The 18,791-nt window shown below is 53.5% G+C and overlaps 1 protein-coding gene across 1 annotated transcript in view; it reads right to left on the reverse strand.

Moving 5' to 3' along the window:
- LOC147101163 (uncharacterized) overlaps positions 1-18,791 on the reverse strand; it is a 44,066-nt gene that overhangs the window by 8,349 nt on the left and 16,926 nt on the right. The window contains exons 2-3 of the mRNA XM_085966376.1: positions 10,669-10,739; positions 6,726-6,841 (exon numbers count right to left, since the gene is read on the reverse strand). Coding sequence (XP_085822502.1) covers positions 6,726-6,841; positions 10,669-10,739 — 187 coding nt within the window. The remainder of the gene's footprint in view (positions 1-6,725; positions 6,842-10,668; positions 10,740-18,791) is intronic.

Genomic DNA, 18,791 nt, shown 5'->3' on the forward strand with positions numbered 1-18,791 from the left:
CATGGCTGATCATCCAAACTCAGTACCCTGTCCTTGGCAATGGGTGGGAACCATTGGGCGCGAGGTCACCCAGTCTGAGGTGGAAAAATGGCACTGTGCATAATGCATTTCTTTACCATGTAATTAATTATAACATTTGGTCCCACAGCAAATCTTGTGACTGTGAATAAAATACCGCCCACACCCTGCAGCTTACTCATTTAAATTTGCCACATGGGGAACCCTGGGACTTGGCCTGCTCAAGTAAGCTTCTTAAAAATGGACGGCACTTTCAGCTGATGCAAAAAAAAATGGGTTTTGGCCTAATTATTTACATATTGTTGCACCTATTAGTTGGTTTTGCTGGGTTGTACACTGGGGCGGAAGGGAGTGGGATTCTCATGGGAAAAGGGAGGGGGCCGCCAATAATACAGCACTATGGAACCATTTGTGAGGCACTTGGGAAATGTCCTAAATTCCCATATGGTCAGGCCACGCTGGCAGTACACCATCTTTGGTTTTTTTTTCTGCCAATAATTTCCTTCGTTATTCACGGTTGCTGCTGGCAATTAAATCACACCACACAAAAATACCTTGGGGTTCTGAATGGGCTGCAGGATTGAGGTGAAGAAGAGCTTTGGGCAGGGACAACAAGTGCTGGTGCAATGACAAATGTGATATTTTGTCTACATCCATCACTGCCCAGCAAACACATTTATAGAACCCTCCACATGTACTTGGACAGGTTAGAGGAGAACTTGTTTACACATGCTTCACTTCACAAGACAGGCTGTCATAGAGTTTACAGCCAATAAGTACTGCATTGGCTGTAAAGCGCTTTCACAACCACGTCCAGTGGTCGTGAAAGGCGCTATATAAATGTAAGTCTTTTTTTCTTTTACCATCTGTTGCAGGATCTCCTGCAAGCAAAATCTGGAAGAAAGTGATCCTTCCTGTAGAATTGAAGGTTCCTCAACATAAAACTTTCATGACACAGTATCCATCTGAACCACACCAGTGGACATCTATTACATTGGGCAGTCTGCTGTGCGCATGTATCAAGCAAGTGAAAAATGCTATTTTTGAAAGGGCAATAATTTTCTTGGTGGAAACTAAATATCAGGTAGAGTTTTAACCAGGTGGCAAGGTTTTCTCGAGTGCAAGGCACTGTTGCTGGCACACATGTGGGTATCAGAACTCCTCATATCAATCCCATTGTTTAAATGCACTCGATTCCAGCCCCACATGAGATAGCAGTGCATATTTGGGTGTCTGACACGTTATTTGCATTTCAGGCCATACTCAGATTTCTTTTGCATTCATCCACTCCTGTATAGAGCCCTCACTCCCTACAGACCAGAGTGTGACCTTATATGCACAATATCTGGTAATGTAGTGATGCTCAGGGCCAAACAGAAACCTTTGTAATAGCTTTCTGTAATTGGCACCAGCCCTCACATGGTATGATAGTCTTTGGATAGCAGTAAAATAAACACTATGGCCGCGATTTCACCAACCTCGGCGGGTCCGTTTAGGCGATGTCAGTGGCGGGTCCTGACCCCGCCACCAGCTCCAGCCCGCTGTCCAAAATGACTTTCCCCTGATTGGGCTCGTTAAGCCCACCCAGCGCGTTTGCCAGCCAATTAGAGGAAGTGGGTCTGATGACGTAATTTGATAACGCGTCATCAGCCAGTTTCCTTAAAGGGACCATGCACAAATTGATTTTGACAGTTGTACTGTCAGTGTTCAGTGTTCTACAGCATTGAGGTGCTGCAAACACTGACAAGCACTGCACAAAGGGACAGGACTGCACCCAGGCTCTTCCATGACTCCCTCGATATGCTGATGGAGGGAATCACAGCACGCAGGGAGGTTTGCTTCCCTTCCAGTGGGCGGAAGAGACCTCCCCAGGAGACCAACGCAGCCTGGTTGCACATTGCACAGGAGGACACAAGCAGGGATGTTGTCAGGAGGACCAGGCTGCAGTGGCACAAACCTTTCAATGATCTCAGTAGATCACGAAACGTTATTGCAAAGCCACATTCAATCTCATTCTGCTGTGCTTCTCATCACATCCCCATCACTCTGCCTTCCCTACCCTACTCCTGCACATCCTTACTCACACCAACTTATCTTGCACCTCCATCCATCTACAGTGTCAATTCCCCATCTCACTAGCCACCCCTCACACTCACCCTCATCCTAGTCAAATCATACCAACTAACAACACACAAGGGTAGGCACTTGGGTGTTTTATGCAATGTTCATGTAAAGTTTCTGTTAATGTGGTGTCAAACATTGAAACCTTTATTTTCAACACTTTACGTTCTTGGACAGATCTGCGTGCACCTTTGTAAGTGGCTTAGTGAGTTGCAGTGATTGTGAGACATAACGGTATCCCCCGCAATGGTCATGAGTATGATAGGAATGGCTTGGGCATTGTAAGGATGCTTTATGGTGTTGGTGTGGGGTGGTGCCAACCTGGCACATCATGTGGCAGCCAGGGTGTACAGCATCAAGTGAAGCAAATCTGGCCATGGTGAGGCCATCCCTGGCCTTCTGGGCAGCAATGTGGTTGGGTGCTGATGCCCTGTGTCCTGTGCAGCATCAGTTGATTGCGGAGAAGGTTGGTGTTGTTGTTGGTGCTGCTGGTGTGCCTGGTGCTGCTGGTGTCGGGGCTGATTGTGGTAGGATTCTGAGGACCAAGGTGAGATAGTGTCAAGGGCACCGATGCTGATGTATTAGATGGCAGGTGAACTTGAGATGACAGAAGCGATCTATCAATGGTGAGAGAGGTTGTTCCAATGAGGTAACACTGGATAGAGAGTTTACTCCAAACACTTACAACCTGCATAAAGCTCAATCTGTCTTCCAAATGCAGTAAACAACAGCTTCTGAGCTTGGAAAGTGAACAGCTGAGATGGGAGCTTTTATAGCACATTTGCAGCTTTCAAGTAATGAGATGATTCCATGGCCATAAAACTCCCGACCTGCTTACCTAACATGATCCCCGAGCAGCGTGAACCCCATGGGCAACCTCGTAAAATGAAAAGGTGAGCTCAAAATACTTCATAATGGGCTGTTAACAAGGTCATAATGACCTAAATTACCACCCCTGCCGCTGGGTGTCAAGTCTGTTCAGCGCTGACAGACCTGATATCTGGGAAAGGCGCGTGGCAGTGGGTTGATGGCGGGGTCCCGAACCATTGTCAAAAAATGTTTTCCCATCTGACCCGCCACCGAATGCGCCCGCTGACCCCCCAAAAAATTCCCCCCAATTTGACTACGTAACTTAGGCTATAATCAGGTTTATTAAAGGTAAAGGTCAGCATAATGTTAACACGGCAGAATTTATCTCTTCCTAAATGCAATATTCACAAAACAGGCAACATTTCACTTGTTTAGTAATACTAAGCCTAGTCCAACTTCAGTAAGTTATACTTGCTGTTTCCCCATTACCACCACAAAATCTCTAACTTGTCAAACCAAAAATAATTGATTAACTGGGGACAACTTTCCCATTTAACCTTCCAGAATCTGACCACCTACCTGTCCATTAAGTGGAGTTGAAAACATCAGGGCCCTCTCCGTCAGAAAGCTGCCCCCATCTAACCAAGGTGACAGTTTGAAAATCAGCCAGGTTCAGTAGAATGATGACTATGCAGATCATTGTCAGGAAGTCCTTCTTGTGAGATCAACACTAATGGCTTTGCAATTAAAAGGTACTAAAATATCAAAGCCAACTATTGTCATGGCAGCCATATGTGAGTTGCATTGTCTGGGTATCCATCTTTCCTCATGATGCAATTTCTAGCCATACTGACAGAAGGCAGATTCTATCTCATCCAGAAACACTAAGCCTATCTTAACACAAATGTTAATTGACACCTCATATCAAAATACTTCCTTTTGATTTGAACATTAATGGAATTACTCTGTTTGTTACAACATCCATCTTACATAAATAAACTCCACCCACCACCCCGCCCGGCTCGGAAGCTGCCTTCAGATTGATATCAGGGCCTATGTGCTGGTTGAGAGTCTTCATTTATAATGGGCCAACATTTGCGATCGGAGGCTTCCCGCGGGCGGAGGCCTCCGACCTGCAAAAAATCTACGAATGTACCTGGTGGCCCGGGAGATACGGAGGCTTGCGATCCTGGGCCGTTCCGGGTCCACGTGGGCAGAGGCCCAGGTATCCCAGGGACACAGGCAATTTGTAGGTGCCCCTGGGATCACGTGGGCCGGCCCAACCAATACAAGAAGGGAATCCCCGTTCATACTTATGCGAGTTCCGTACGTACGGAACTCCAATTAGTATGAATGGGGATCATTTAAAAAATACACGAGCACATGAAATAAATTTTAAAGAAACATTACATATTTAAAATTAATTAAAATGCCATTTAATTAAATATTTTAAACAGAAATTATATTTTTTGAAAAAAGATTATGTTTTAATGGGGCTAAAAATAAACTTACCTTATTGAAAAGTATTTTTAATGTAGAAATGAGTGATAACATTTTATTTTTCTATTTTTTAAAACTCTTATGCTGGTAAAAGCAGGTCTTACACGTGCTTTTACCAGGTGTAAGAATTTGACAGGCATTCAGTGGACAGAAGTTGTGCAAATAGCGTGGCTCTTCACCTGCAGAGGCCCATCTCCCGCAGATGTGGATCATCACAAGTTCCGGATTTTAGCGCATACACTTCGCACGCCTAAATCCAGAACTTGCGCGGCCCCTGCGGGCGTGTACACACCTCGTACGCACCCGTAGGGGTCACAAAATACGGCCCACTGTGGTTCATTAGAAATTGAAGTGCTCCTGCCTGGCACTAAGTGTAGCCTCTTACATCTAGAAAATTGTCAAGGGCCTAAGCACTCGTAAAGCTGAATATCATCTCCTAGATTGAAATGTTGCAACATTAATATTGCAACAGCAAAATTTGGGCACTCATACGAAAGACTGAAAACTCCCTGTGCAATCCAGAACACTGGTCATAAAGAAAGTCGTAACTGATGAAGGAAGCTTAAGACACTATTAATAGCACTAGTGGGGTTGGGATTCATTGTGACTGATAACTACAGGTAGACTATCCTTTATCCGAAAACCTCGGGACCAGCCGAGTTTCGGATAAAGGAGAATTTCGGATTTCGGAAGGTGGGTCGGCGGGGGGGTCGTGCGCACGACTTACGCTGACGCTCAGCGTAAGTCAGTCGGGGCCGGCGGGGTAGGGGTTGGCGGTTGTCGGGGCTGGCGGGGTCCGCGGGGGGGTCGGCGGTTGTCGAGGCTGGCGGGGTCGGCGGTTGTCGGGGCTGGCGGGGTCCGCGGGGGGGTCGGCGGTTGTCGGGGCTGGCGGGGTCGGCGGTTGTCGGGGCCCGCGGGGGGGTCGACGGCTGGCGGGGTCGGCGGTTGTCAGGGCCGGCGGGGTCAGCGGTTGTCGGGGCTGGCGGGGTCGGCGGCTGGCGGGGTCGGCGGTTGTCGGGGCTGGCGGGGGGGTCGGCGGGGGGTCGTGCGCACGACTTACCCTTTATCCGAACTTCCGCAACCGGAACCCTCTAAAAACCGAAGGTTTTTTCGTTCAGCGTAAGTCGTACGCACGACTTACGCTGAACGAAAAAACCTTCGGTTTTTAGAGGGTTTCGGTTTTCGGAAGTCCGGATAAAGGGTAGTCTACCTGTATTGCCATAAGCAAATCACAGCAACTGCCGCCAAGACTAGTTGTGGCAAGTCCTTTCCAGACTGACTTTCTTCTTCAAGCCCAAGCAGTTGTTTAGCCACTATGGCCTGAGAAAGGCCCTCAAAAAGCAAGAACCTTCCTGAATCAACAGAATCTTTCCCAGTCTCCAGGACTTGAGTCACAGCCTCTTTGACTCACAATATGTACACCATCTGCTTACCCATGTCTTCTGAAAAAGGACCTCTGAGACCCAAATCTTACTGGGTTAGCGCAACAGTGTTACAATATACTCCGTGAACAATATGACAATATCCGCAGAATTGAAATCACAAAGGGCTGTATATGTCGGTGTAAGTGACATAAAAGCACCCAGTAGGTACTGCCCACAGATTTGTTCTAAATATACCTTAAAACATGGAAGAAAAACAGTATATAGTGAGGCCTAATTATGTGACCATCCATTCATAGCAATCATGTTGCTCATCAGAACATATTTTGCACTCCAAACATAACTTTCAACTGTGCACTAATTACTTAAAATTTTGACTTCATTAATGTGCATGTGGTCACCTTGTGAAACTCTTGAGTCAATTGCAACTAATAAAGCAATTATTGAATAGAAACATAAAACAGAATCTTTGAAACATTCACTTTCTAAAGGTAGGCAACGTTTGTTTTCTTGGTAACCAGCTTGATGAAACCGAGATCATGGGAGTTTAAGTCCTTGGTACGGTGGAAGCGCTCATTGCAAACTCAAGCACGTGCTCTCCACAATTTTCCATCCATTAAAAATAGAAAGAAAATTGCAAGCAACTTGAATTTACAATAAGCATTTCAAGGCCCGTGAATCTTTTATGCCTGGGTGCTAAAGAGGGAAACCTGCCCCTACGTTTCTCTTGCCTATTTTACTTCTGACCCATCATTATATTTAAAATAAACCACAATTTTGAAATCCTGGCTGCTTTCCATTTAACTCCTTACATCATTTAAAAGCTCAACAAGAGAATAACAAACTTTACTGATTAGCGTAATGATAAAAAAAAATTCAAAACAAGTGACATACGTTCCACGCTTTTGATCACTCCAGCACTCGACTTCTGGCGCTTTGTACATTAGTTGCGCCAGTCTTCGTATCATCTTCACATTTTCTTTTTTAATAGTAGCTCTCTCTAGATCTTGCTATAACAATAGGGACAGCCAGTTCTAATTAAATGCATAAGTGATAAATTACTCTATCTACTAGCTGGACAGGAATTGAAACTTTAATGCAGATTACTTACCTTTAGGTATAATATTCTTCATTCTTCAAATGTAGTTCACCCTCCATATGAAAGTTTATTTTTGAAAAACCAAGGTGAATATTAACATAAGACTGGTGGGAAAAATTGGGTTGCTTTGCGCCTCCTGTTAGCGCCCCGGGGAGCGCTAACGGGGTACAAAGCCCCTAGCGCCTGGGCATGGCGCCACTAACACCTCCCGCGAAATTCAGCAGGAGGTTAGTGGCGGCGGTAGCCGGTAGCGCCCCGCAGTGCTGCGCTTCCGGCAATGACATCATCACCGTGCGCAGCTCTCCGCTCGCGCCTCGGCTGCAAACGTCAGTTGCACCCCCTGACCTACCACTGGACGATATGTCCAACAGGCTCAAGGGGACGTTTTTGCGGCCGTGGCGGTGCAAATTAAAGGGCAGGTGCCGGGCGGCCATTTTTTTTGGGCCACCTGCTAGCACCTACCCCCTTCCGCTTCTTCATGCGGGGTGCCAGCCGTGATCGCTCAGCCCAGCACTCCACTTGAGTGCTGGGCTCTTTTCCCAGCACCCCGCTCCCCAGTGCACGCTGCGCTAAGCCCCTCCCCTTTAATCAGGGGAGGGAGGCCTGCAATACCACGGCGCTAGGCGCGCATGGCGCGGTCGGACATAGCGCCGCGATATTGAATGGTAGCGCCCCAGGAATGAGTGGGAGTGCTTCTAGTTGCACCCCGCCTCCTGCTTGGGGCGCTACCACTTAATTTACGGCACTGGGGTGCTAACTTTTTTGGGGCGCTGAAAGTAGCACCCCGGCGAAGTTAGCACCCCAAAGGGGACGCGACCGAATTTTTCCCCCCCAAGAACAGGAAAAGGCCATTCAGCCAATCAAAGCTCATCCTCCTATTACCATAATGCTCTGATTATAACGTCTAGCTGCATTTTGAATGTGCCTAATAATGTTGGTTCCAATACCCTGCAAATTATTCATAGCATTTATCACCTTTAGTTAATGAGGTTTTGTTTTCGATATTTGCTTAAAATTTATTTTTCACTCATAAATTTACATCCTCTGCTGCGAATTTCCTGGTTTGCTTTAATGTAATATGAATTTGCCTTGTCTACACCACGTAAGCTCATGTTTTAATGAGCTTGTTGTTAATTATATTGGGGGGAAAATTCAGTTGGTTTGCGCCTCCCGTTAGTGCCTTAAGAGGGCGCTAATGGGGCGCAAAGCAACTAGCGCCCGTGCGCAGCGATATTTGCGCCGCTCACGAAATTAACGAGATATTTTGCAGTGGCGCTAAACACTACCGCCACGATCTCCTGCGCCGGCAGATCGTGACGTCAGTTGAGTGTGCAACGCCCCGGTAGCGCCCCGGACCGGATATTGGGTAACATCCCCTGCCTTACCGCCTGCCACTAGCAATGACAGGTTGAGGGGAGCGTTTTGCAGTCAGGAGGGGACTGGGGGGAGCGCTAGTTAAAGGCGACCGCTTCCTCCCTTTTTTGTTGGTGACATTTTTGCACCACGCATTCTGAGAGAGAGACTTCTGGAGAGATTCAACGCTGTGTGAAGGAGTTTTGGGTACTGAGCAGCACTTTGCAGGTTCATTTTGATTTGCCCTTCCTTGTATCGATTTAGAAGAGATTGTGGGGGCTGCACTCTGAGCTCTTTCCCTGGGCCTCTCCATTGTTCTTTCCAGCAGATTTGATGTACAGGTCTCTCCAGGCCGAGATTCAAGGCTGCAATCAGCAGGATGTGGATGGAGAGCAAGATCGACCCTCCCCTTTAAGAACTGGCTGGCGCCAGTGTGTCTGTGTTCCATTGCTGACTGATATCACATGAGCTTCGCCAGCGCTCTGAGGTAGAGCCTCGCTCCTCGGCCTTTGCGCCTTAAGAGAGGTGTGTAGCGCCTGATTTAGCGCTCCAATCAACTCTGGGGGCGACAAAAGCCAAGTTTGCAGTGGAGGCAATAATTAGCGCCAGGCGCTAAACTTAGCGCACGGCCGATAATCGTGCCCCAAACGGGGCGATACTGAATTTTTCCCCCATTATTCCTAAACTGTAGAGCATGAATATATTCCCTACAAACAGGACCCTCTCTATCATCTACACTGTTATCTTATAGTTTCACGGGCCAAATGGCCTCTTTTCATTGCATGTATTATGCTTTTAAACAACTACCCCAATGGACACATTGGCCCCGATTTTAACTCTGGGCCAGCTTTCGGCGGTTTTGGCATCAGTTCAAAACTCATCCACTGCGGCAAAAAGAGGCCCGGGGTATTTTTACTCCCGCCTTCATTTAAATGCCACCAACCTGAGTGGGAGGTCGGCAGGAAATGGCGCATATTTGCACGGCCCAGAGGCCGTTAACCCAACAGTGGGATCAGCTCCCAGTCCGTCCCCGCAAGATTCCCTGTGATCGGGGAGTTGTAGATCACAGGAGGGGAGGCCCAAGGGCTGGTGAGTGATCTGGGCAATTTTAACTGCTCAGCTACCTGGTTTCTGCCAGTCAGATAGGGTTAAAATTGCTCCCATTGTATTGCCACTATATTAGGACCTAATTCCCATACAGACTGTGGGAGGAGCCCCAAGCAGGTAAGTGCAAGAATTTTGGTTCGCTGCTAGTGCACAGGTAAGTGATGGCCTGGGAGGGTTGAGGGGGTGGTGGGGGGTGGAGGATCACGGGTCTCGGGGAGGATCACGGGTCTCGGGGGTCGGGAGGGCCCGGGGCCGAGTTGTGGTGGCGATCGGGAGGGTGGTTTACAGAAAATGTAACTTTTTTCTCCAGGCGACCTGTAGGGTTGGTTTCCCTGAGTGCAGCCAGCGATGGTGCTGGCAAACCAATGTTGCCATGGCAAAGGACCAAACACTTGCTTCAGATGTGGGTAAAGGATGCCTCGTTTGTCCTTAACTAATATGGCAGGTGGTGGAAATGTGCACACACTTCCTGCCTGCCATTTTGGGGGCTTAGGGGACTGTGTAGCGCCTGAAAAACGGGCAATACACGACCCAATTTCTAGGTCACTGTAAGAAAAGTGTGCAATGAATCAAACACTATGTAAATCACTGTATAAATTTGGGGAAAAAATGCATTTTTACTAAAGTACATAAGAACATAAGAAATAGGAGCAGCAATAGGTCACTTGGCCCCTCGAGCCTGCTCCACCATTCAATAAGATCATGGCTGATCTTGGGCTCAAAGCCACTTCCCAGCCCGCTCCCTTATCTTGCAAAATTTGTCTATCTCCACTTTAAATGTATTTAATGACCCAGCCTCCACAGCTCTCTGGGGCAGAGAATTCCACAAAATTACGACCCTCTGAGAGAAGAAGTTCCTCCTCATCTCAGTTCTAAAAGTGCTACCTTTTATTCTGAGACTGTGCCCCCGAGTTCTAGATTTCCCCATGAGGGGAAACATCCTCTCTGCATCTACCCTGTCGAGCCCCCTCAGTATCTTATATGTTTTGATAAGATCACCTCTCATTCTTCTAAATTCCAATGAGTATAGGCCCAGCCTGCTCAACCTTTCCTCCTAAGTCAAACCCCTCATCTCTGGACTTAACCTAGTGAATTGTCTCTGAACTGCCTCCAATGCAAGTATAAAGTAGTGTCAGATTGATTGATAATCTACCTTCAATAACCATAAGTTAAAATAGTATTAGTTAAGTCTAACATTCTGGTTTCACTTCTACAGCTGGACAAAAAGAAAATCACGCTACTAATTATTTTCTTAAAATATGGATATTAAAAGTTCACCTGTGCCTCCCGAGGGCTTTTTCCTTCTCTCTTAACGAATATCCTGGGTGGTTTGTCGATCATTGTTTTTGCTGAAAGATGTAATCAGAGTAATGCTGGAACATTGAAATGGTTCACTCACAAAGCTGCACTGATACAAATCTGCACACAGTATTTTTTTTATTCGTTCCTGGGATGTGGGCATCACTGGCAAGGCCAGCATTTATTGCCCATCCCTAGTTGCCCTTGAGAAGGTGGTGGTGAGCCGCCTTCTTGAACCGCTGCAGTCCGTGTGGTGAAGGTACTCCCACAGTGCTGTTAGGGAGGGAGTTCCAGGATTTTGACCCAGCGACGATGAAGGAACGGCGATATATTTCCAAGTCAGGATGGTGTGTGACTTGGAGAGGAACTTGGAGGTGGTGGTGTTCCCATGCACCTGCTGCCCTTGTCCTTCTAGGTGGAAGAGGTCGCGGTTTTGGGAGGTGCTGCCAAAGAAGCCTTGGCGAGTTGCTACAGTGCATCTTGTAGATGGTACACACTGCAGCTACGGTACGCCGGTGGTGGAGGGAGTGAATGTTTAATGTGCTGGATGGGGTGCCAATCAAGTGGGCTGCTTTGTCCTGGATGGTGTCAAGCTTCTTGAGTGTTGTTGGGCTCATCCAGGCAAGTGGAGAGTATTGCATCATACTCCTGACTTGTGCCTTGTAGATGTTGGAAAAGCTTTGGAGAGTCAGGAAGTGAGACACTCGCTGCAGAATACTTAGCCTCTGACCTGCTCTTATAGCCACAGTATTTATGTGGCTGATCCAGTTAACTTTCTGGTCAATGGTGACCAGGATGTTGATGGTGGGGGATTCGGCGATAGTAATGCCATTGAATGTCAAGGGGCAGTGGTTAGACTCTCTTTTTGTTGGAGATGGTCATTGCCTATATGATCCTGAACAAGTATTTCAGTGGTGTACTTTGATTTATAGTAAACTAGCTGGGGTGAGCCCGGCGTTGCCGAGGCTTTTTCGAGGGCATGTTGTTGTTGGAAGAGAGAGAGGGAGCGACTGGGGGGAAGAGAGAGAGGGAAGGAGAGAGAGAGAGAAAATTCTACAACATCCAAATCCCAATCAAAATCTGGCTCAAAATATTTGACAGCATAATCCTGCCCATTGCACTGTACGGTAGTGAAGTATGGGGCCCGCTAAATCACCAAAGCTACACTAAATGGGAAAAACATACAATAGAAGCCCTACATGCAGAATTCTGCCGAAGCATCCTTCGCACCCAAAGGAAAACGCCAACAAATGCATGCAGAGCCGAACTAGGCAGATACCCACTGATAATAAACATCCAAAAACGAGCACTAAACTTCCTAAATCACCTCAAATCTAGCTCCCCAGACACCCTTCATTTCAAAGCCTTTCAGACCCAAGAGCTAAACCCAGAAAAGAGTCCCCTGAGTCAGCTGCTACGGAAACTAAGTACTCAGCCGGACCCTGACCAGCCCCAGACCAACACAGCCGCCCAAACACCAATCCGAGTGAACCAAATCATTAAAAAATGCAAAGAAACCTACCTGGAACATTGGAACAAAATAACCGAAAGCCAAAGCAGATTAGAATGTTACCGGGCCCTAAAAAGAGAATATAAACTGGCAGACTACCTCACGACCATCAGAGACACAAAACAGAGACAGACCCTCACCAGGTACAGACTAAGCGACCACAAACTGGAAATTGAAAAAGGCAGATACAAGAAATCCTGGCAGCCTAGAGAGAATAGAATATGCGATCAATGTCTGGCTGGCGAGGTTGAAACAGAAATGCATTTCCTCCTAAAATGCGAAAAATTCAACACATCAAGAAACATATTATTCAACAAGCTAAGCCAAACAACCCCAGATTTCAAGGAATTGGATGATCTGTCAAAATTGAGATTAGTCCTAGGAGAAGGAGACAGACCATACCTTGGGGCCAAATATGTAACAACATGTCACAACCTGAGGACTGTTTAAAATTAAGACTGTTTAAAATTAATATTGAACGTACCAAATGAAGTACAAAGACTGTTTAAAATTAATATTGTTTAAAAGTAATATTGTATGTACCCAACAAATGTCAAATCGATTGACACCTACAGAATGTTGGAAAACTGTACCTTTTTGCTATGTAAGCTTTGGCAATATGGTTCTCTGTAAACTTTCATGCCAATAAAGCATTTTAATTGGAATTGGAATTGGAATTGGAGAGAGCGAGCGACTGGGGGGGGGGGAAGAGAGAGCGAGCGACTGGGGGGGAAGAGAGAGCGAGCGACTGTGGGGAAGAGAGAGCGAGCGACTGTGGGGGAAGAGAGAGCGAGCGACTGTGGGGGAAGGGAGAGCGAGCGACTGTGGGGGAAGGGAGAGCGAGCGACTGTGGGGGAAGGGAGAGCGAGCGACTGTGGGGGAAGAGAGAGCGAGCGACTGTGGGGGAAGAGAGAGCGAGCGACTGTGGGGGAAGAGAGAGCGAGCGACTGTGGGGGGAAGAGAGAGCGAGCCACTGTGGGGGGAAGAGAGAGCGAGCCACTGTGGGGGGAAGAGAGAGCGAGCGACTGTGGGGGGAAGAGAGAGCGAGCGACTGTGGGGGAAGAGAGAGCGAGCGACTGTGGGGGGAAGAGAGAGCGAGCGACTGTGGGGGGAAGAGAGAGCGAGCGACTGTGGGGGGAAGAGAGAGCGAGCGACTGTAGGGGGAAGAGAGAGGCGAGCGGCTGGGGGGGAAGAGAGAGCGAGCGGCTGGGGGGGGAAGAGAGAGCGAGCGGCTGGGGGGAAGAGAGAGCGAGCCACTGTGGGGGGAAGAGAGAGCGAGCGACTGTGGGGGGAAGAGAGAGCGAGCGACTGTAGGGGGAAGAGAGAGCGAGCGGCTGGGGGGGAAGAGAGAGCGAGCGGCTGGGGGGGAAGAGAGAGCGAGCGGCTGGGGGGGAAGAGAGAGCGAGCGGCTGGGGGGGAAGAGAGAGAGAGCGACTGGGGGGAAGAGAGAGAGCGACTGGGGGGAAGAGAGAGCGAGCGGCTGGGGGGGAAGAGAGAGCGAGCGGCTGGGGGGGAAGAGAGAGCGAGCGGCTGGGGGGGAAGAGAGAGCGAGCGGCTGGGGGGGAAGAGAGAGCGAGCGGCTGGGGGGGAAGAGAGAGCGAGCGGCTGGGGGGGAAGAGAGAGCGAGCGGCTGGGGGGGAAGAGAGAGCGAGCGGCTGGGGGGGAAGAGAGAGCGAGCGGCTGGGGGGGAAGAGAGAGCGAGCGGCTGGGGGGGAAGAGAGAGCGAGCGGCTGGGGGGGAAGAGAGAGCGAGCGGCTGGGGGGGAAGAGAGAGCGAGCGGCTGGGGGGGAAGAGAGAGCGAGCGGCTGGGGGGGAAGAGAGAGCGAGCGGCTGGGGGGGAAGAGAGAGCGAGCGGCTGGGGGGGAAGAGAGAGCGAGCGGCTGGGGGGGAAGAGAGAGCGAGCGGCTGGGGGGGAAGAGAGAGCGACTGGGGGGAAGAGAGAGAGCGACTGGGGGGAAGAGAGAGAACGACTGGGGGAAGAGAGAGAGCGGCTGGGGGGGAAGAGAGAGCGGCTGGGGGGGAAGAGAGAGCGAGCGGCTGGGGGGGAAGAGAGAGAGAGCGACGGGGGGGAGAGAGAGAGAGCGACGGGGGGGGAAGAGAGAGAGAGCGACGGGGGGGAAGAGAGAGAGAGCGACTGGGGGGAGAGAGAGAGAGCGACTGGGGGGAAGAGAGAGAGCGACTGGGGGGAAGAGAGAGAGCGACTGGGGGGAAGAGAGAGAGCGACTGGGGGGAAGAGAGGGAGCGACTGGGGGGAAGAGAGGGAGCGACTGGGGGGAAGAGAGAGAGCGACTGGGGGGAAGAGAGAGAGCGACTGGGGGGAAGAGAGAGAGCGACTGGGGGGAAGAGAGAGAGCGACTGGGGGGAAGAGAAGAGAGCGACTGGGGGGAAGAGAGAGAGCGACTGGGGGGAAGAGAGAGAGCGACTGGGGGGAAGAGAGAGAGCGACTGGGGGGAAGAGAGAGAGCGACTGGGGGGAAGAGAGAGAGCGACTGGGGGGAAGAGAGAGAGCGACTGGGGGGAAGAGAGAGAGCGACTGGGGGGAAGAGAGAGTGCGACTGGGGGGAAGAGAGAGAGCGACTGGGGGGAAGAGAGAGAGCGACTGGGGGGAAGAGAGAGAGCGACTGGGGGGAAGTGAGAGAGCGACTGGGGGAAGAGAGAGAGCGACTGGGGGGAAGAGAGAGAGCGGACTGGGGGGAAGAGAGAGAGGGACTGGGGGGAAGAGAGAGAGCGACTGGGGGAAGAGAGAGAGCGACTGGGGGAAGAGAGAGAGAGACTGGGGGGAAGAGAGAGAGAGACTGGGGGAAGAGAGAGAGCGACTGGGGGGAAGAGAGAGAGCGACTGGGGGGAAGAGAGAGAGCGACTGGGGGGAAGAGAGAGAGCGACTGGGGGGAAGAGAGAGAGCGACTGGGGGGAAGAGAGAGAGCGACTGGGGGGGAAGAGAGAGAGCGACTGGGGGGAAGAGAGAGAGCGACTGGGGGGAAGAGAGAGAGCGACTGGGGGAAGAGAGAGAGCGACTGGGGGGAAGAGAGAGAGCGACTGGGGGGAAGAGAGAGAGCGACTGGGGGGAAGAGAGAGAGCGACTGGGGGAAGAGAGAGAGCGACTGGGGGGAAGAGAGAGAGCGACTGGGGGGAAGAGAGAGAGCGACTGGGGGGGAAGAGAGAGAGCGACTGGGGGGAAGAGAGAGAGCGACTGGGGGGAAGAGAGAGAGCGACGGGGGGAAGAGAGAGAGCGACTGGGGGGAAGAGAGAGAGCGACTGGGGGGAAGAGAGAGAGCGACTGGGGGGAAGAGAGAGAGCGACTGGGGGGAAGAGAGAGAGCGACTGGGGGGAAGAGAGAGAGCGACTGGGGGGAAGAGAGAGAGCGACTGGGGGGAAGAGAGAGAGCGACTGGGGGGAAGAGAGAGAGCGACTGGGGGGAAGAGAGAGAGCGACTGGGGGGAAGAGAGAGAGCGACTGGGGGGAAGAGAGAGAGCGACTGGGGGGAAGAGAGAGAGCGACTGGGGGGAAGAGAGAGAGAGCGACTGGGGGGGAAGAGAGAGAGCGACTGGGGGGAAGAGAGAGAGCGACTGGGGGGAAGAGAGAGAGCGACTGGGGGAAGAGGGAGAGCGACTGGGGGGAAGAGAGAGAGCGACTGGGGGAAGAGAGAGAGCGACTGGGGGGAAGAGAGAGAGCGACTGGGGGGAAGAGAGAGAGCGACTGGGGGGAAGAGAGAGAGCGACTGGGGGGAAGAGAGAGAGCGACTGGGGGGGAAGAGAGAGAGCGACTGGGGGGAAGAGAGAGAGCGACTGGGGGGAAGAGAGAGAGCGACTGGGGGGAAGAGAGAGAGCGACTGGGGGGAAGAGAGAGAGCGACTGGGGGGAAGAGAGAGAGCGACTGGGGGAAGAGAGAGAGCGACTGGGGGAAGAGAGAGAGCGACTGGGGGGAAGAGAGAGAGCGACTGGGGGGAAGAGAGAGAGCGACTGGGGGGAAGAGAGAGAGCGACTGGGGGGAAGAGAGAGAGCGACTGGGGGAAGAGAGAGAGCGACTGGGGGGAAGAGAGAGAGCGACTGGGGGAAGAGAGAGAGCGACTGGGGGGAAGAGAGAGAGCGACTGGGGGGAAGAGAGAGAGCGACTGGGGGGAAGAGAGAGAGGCGACGGGGGGAAGAGAGAGAGCGACTGGGGGGAAGAGAGAGAGCGACTGGGGGAAGAGAGAGAGCGACTGGGGGGAAGAGAGAGAGCGACTGGGGGAAGAGAGAGAGCGACTGGGGGGAAGAGAGAGAGCGACTGGGGGAAGAGAGAGAGCGACTGGGGGGAAGAGAGGAGAGCGACTGGGGGGAAGAGAGAGAGCGACTGGGGGGAAGAGAGAGAGCGACTGGGGGAAGAGAGAGAGCGACTGGGGGGAAGAGAGAGAGCGACGGGGGAAGAGAGAGAGCGACTGGGGGGAAGAGAGAGAGCGACGGGGGGAAGAGAGAGAGCGACGGGGGGAAGAGAGAGAGCGACTGGGGGAAGAGAGAGAGCGACTGGGGGAAGAGAGAGAGCGACTGGGGGGAAGAGAGAGAGCGACTGGGGGGAAGAGAGAGAGCGACGGGGGGGAAGAGAGAGAGCGACCGGGGGGAAGAGAGAGAGCGACCGGGGGGAAGAGAGAGAGCGACCGGGGGGAAGAGAGAGAGCGACCGGGGGAGAGAGAGAGCGACCGGGGGGAAGAGAGAGAGCGACGGGGGGAAGAGAGAGAGCGACCGGGGGGAAGAGAGAGAGCGACCGGGGGGAAGAGAGAGAGCGACCGGGGGGAGAGAGAGAGCGCGACGGGGGAGAGAGAGAGCGACGGGGGAAGAGAGCGCGCGACGGGGGGAAGAGAGAGCGCGACGGGGGGAAGAGAGAGCGCGCGACGGGGGGGAAGAGAGAGCGCGCGACGGGGGGAAGAGAGAGCGCGCGACGGGGGGAAGAGAGAGCGCGCGACGGGGGGGAGAGAGAGCGCGCGACGGGGGGGAAGAGAGAGCGCGCGACGGGGGGGAAGAGAGAGCGCGCGACGGGGGGGAAGAGAGAGCGCGCGACGGGGGGGAAGAGAGAGCGCGCGACGGGGGGGAAGAGAGAGCGCGCGACGGGGGGGAAGAGAGAGCGCGCGACGGGGGGAAGAGAGAGCGCGCGACGGGGGGGAAGAGAGAGCGCGCGACGGGGGGAAGAGAGAGCGCGCGACGGGGGGAAGAGAGAGCGCGCGACGGGGGGGAAGAGAGAGCGCGCGACGGGGGGAAGAGAGAGCGCGCGACGGGGGGGAAGAGAGAGCGCGCGACGGGGGGGAAGAGAGAGCGCGCGACGGGGGGGAAGAGAGAGCGCGCGACGGGGGGAAGAGAGAGCGCGACGGGGGGGAAGAGAGAGCGCGCGACGGGGGGGAAGAGAGAGCGCGCGACGGGGGGGAAGAGAGAGCGCGCGACGGGGGGAAGAGAGAGCGCGCGACGGGGGGAAGAGAGAGCGCGCGACGGGGGGGAAGAGGAGAGCGCGCGACGGGGGGGAAGAGAGAGCGCGCGACGGGGGGGAAGAGAGAGCGCGCGACGGGGGGGAAGAGAGAGCGCGCGACGGGGGGAAGAGAGAGCGCGCGACGGGGGGAAGAGAGAGCGCGCGACGGGGGGGAAGAGAGAGCGCGCGACGGGGGGGAAGAGAGAGCGCGCGACGGGGGGAGAGAGAGCGCGCGACGGGGGGGAAGAGAGAGCGCGCGACGGGGGGGAAGAGAGAGCGCGCGACGGGGGGGAAGAGAGAGCGCGCGACGGGGGGGAAGAGAGAGCGCGCGACGGGGGGGAAGAGAGAGCGCGCGACGGGGGGAAGAGAGAGCGCGCGACGGGGGGGGAAGAGAGATGAGCGCGCGACGGGGGGGAAGAGAGAGCGCGCGACGGGGGGGAAGAGAGAGCGCGCGACGGGGGGAAGAGAGAGCGCGCGACGGGGGGGAAGAGAGAGCGCGCGACGGGGGGGAAGAGAGAGCGCGCGACGGGGGGGAAAGAGAGCGCGCGACGGGGGGGAAGAGAGAGCGCGCGACGGGGGGGAAGAGAGAGCGCGCGACGGGGGGGAAGAGAGAGCGCGCGACGGGGGGGAAGAGAGAGCGCGCGACGGGGGGGAAGAGAGAGCGCGCGACGGGGGGGAAGAGAGAGCGCGCGACGGGGGGGGAAGAGAGAGCGCGCGACGGGGGGGAAGAGAGAGCGCGCGACGGGGGGAAGAGAGAGCGCGCGACGGGGGGGAAGAGAGAGCGCGCGACGGGGGGAAGAGAGAGCGCGCGACGGGGGGGAAGAGAGAGCGCGACGGGGGGGAAGAGAGAGCGCGCGACGGGGGGGAAGAGAGAGCGCGCGACGGGGGGGAAGAGAGAGCGCGCGACGGGGGGGAAGAGAGAGCGCGCGACGGGGGGGAAGAGAGAGCGCACGACGGGGGGGAAGAGAGAGCGCGCGACGGACGGGGGAAGAGAGAGCGCGACGACGAGGGGGGAAGAGAGAGCGCGACGGGGGGGAAGAGAGAGCGCGACGAGGGGGGGGAAGAGAGAGCGCGACGGGGGGGTGAAGAGAGAGCGCGACGGGGGGGTGAAGAGAGAGCGCGACGGGGGGGGAAGAGAGAGCAGCGCGACGGGGGGGGAAGAG

This window comes from Somniosus microcephalus, chromosome 24, assembly GCF_052327205.1.
Source record: "Somniosus microcephalus isolate GS21.2 chromosome 24, FLI_Smic_1.0, whole genome shotgun sequence".
NCBI classification, from domain to species: domain Eukaryota; kingdom Metazoa; phylum Chordata; class Chondrichthyes; order Squaliformes; family Somniosidae; genus Somniosus; species Somniosus microcephalus.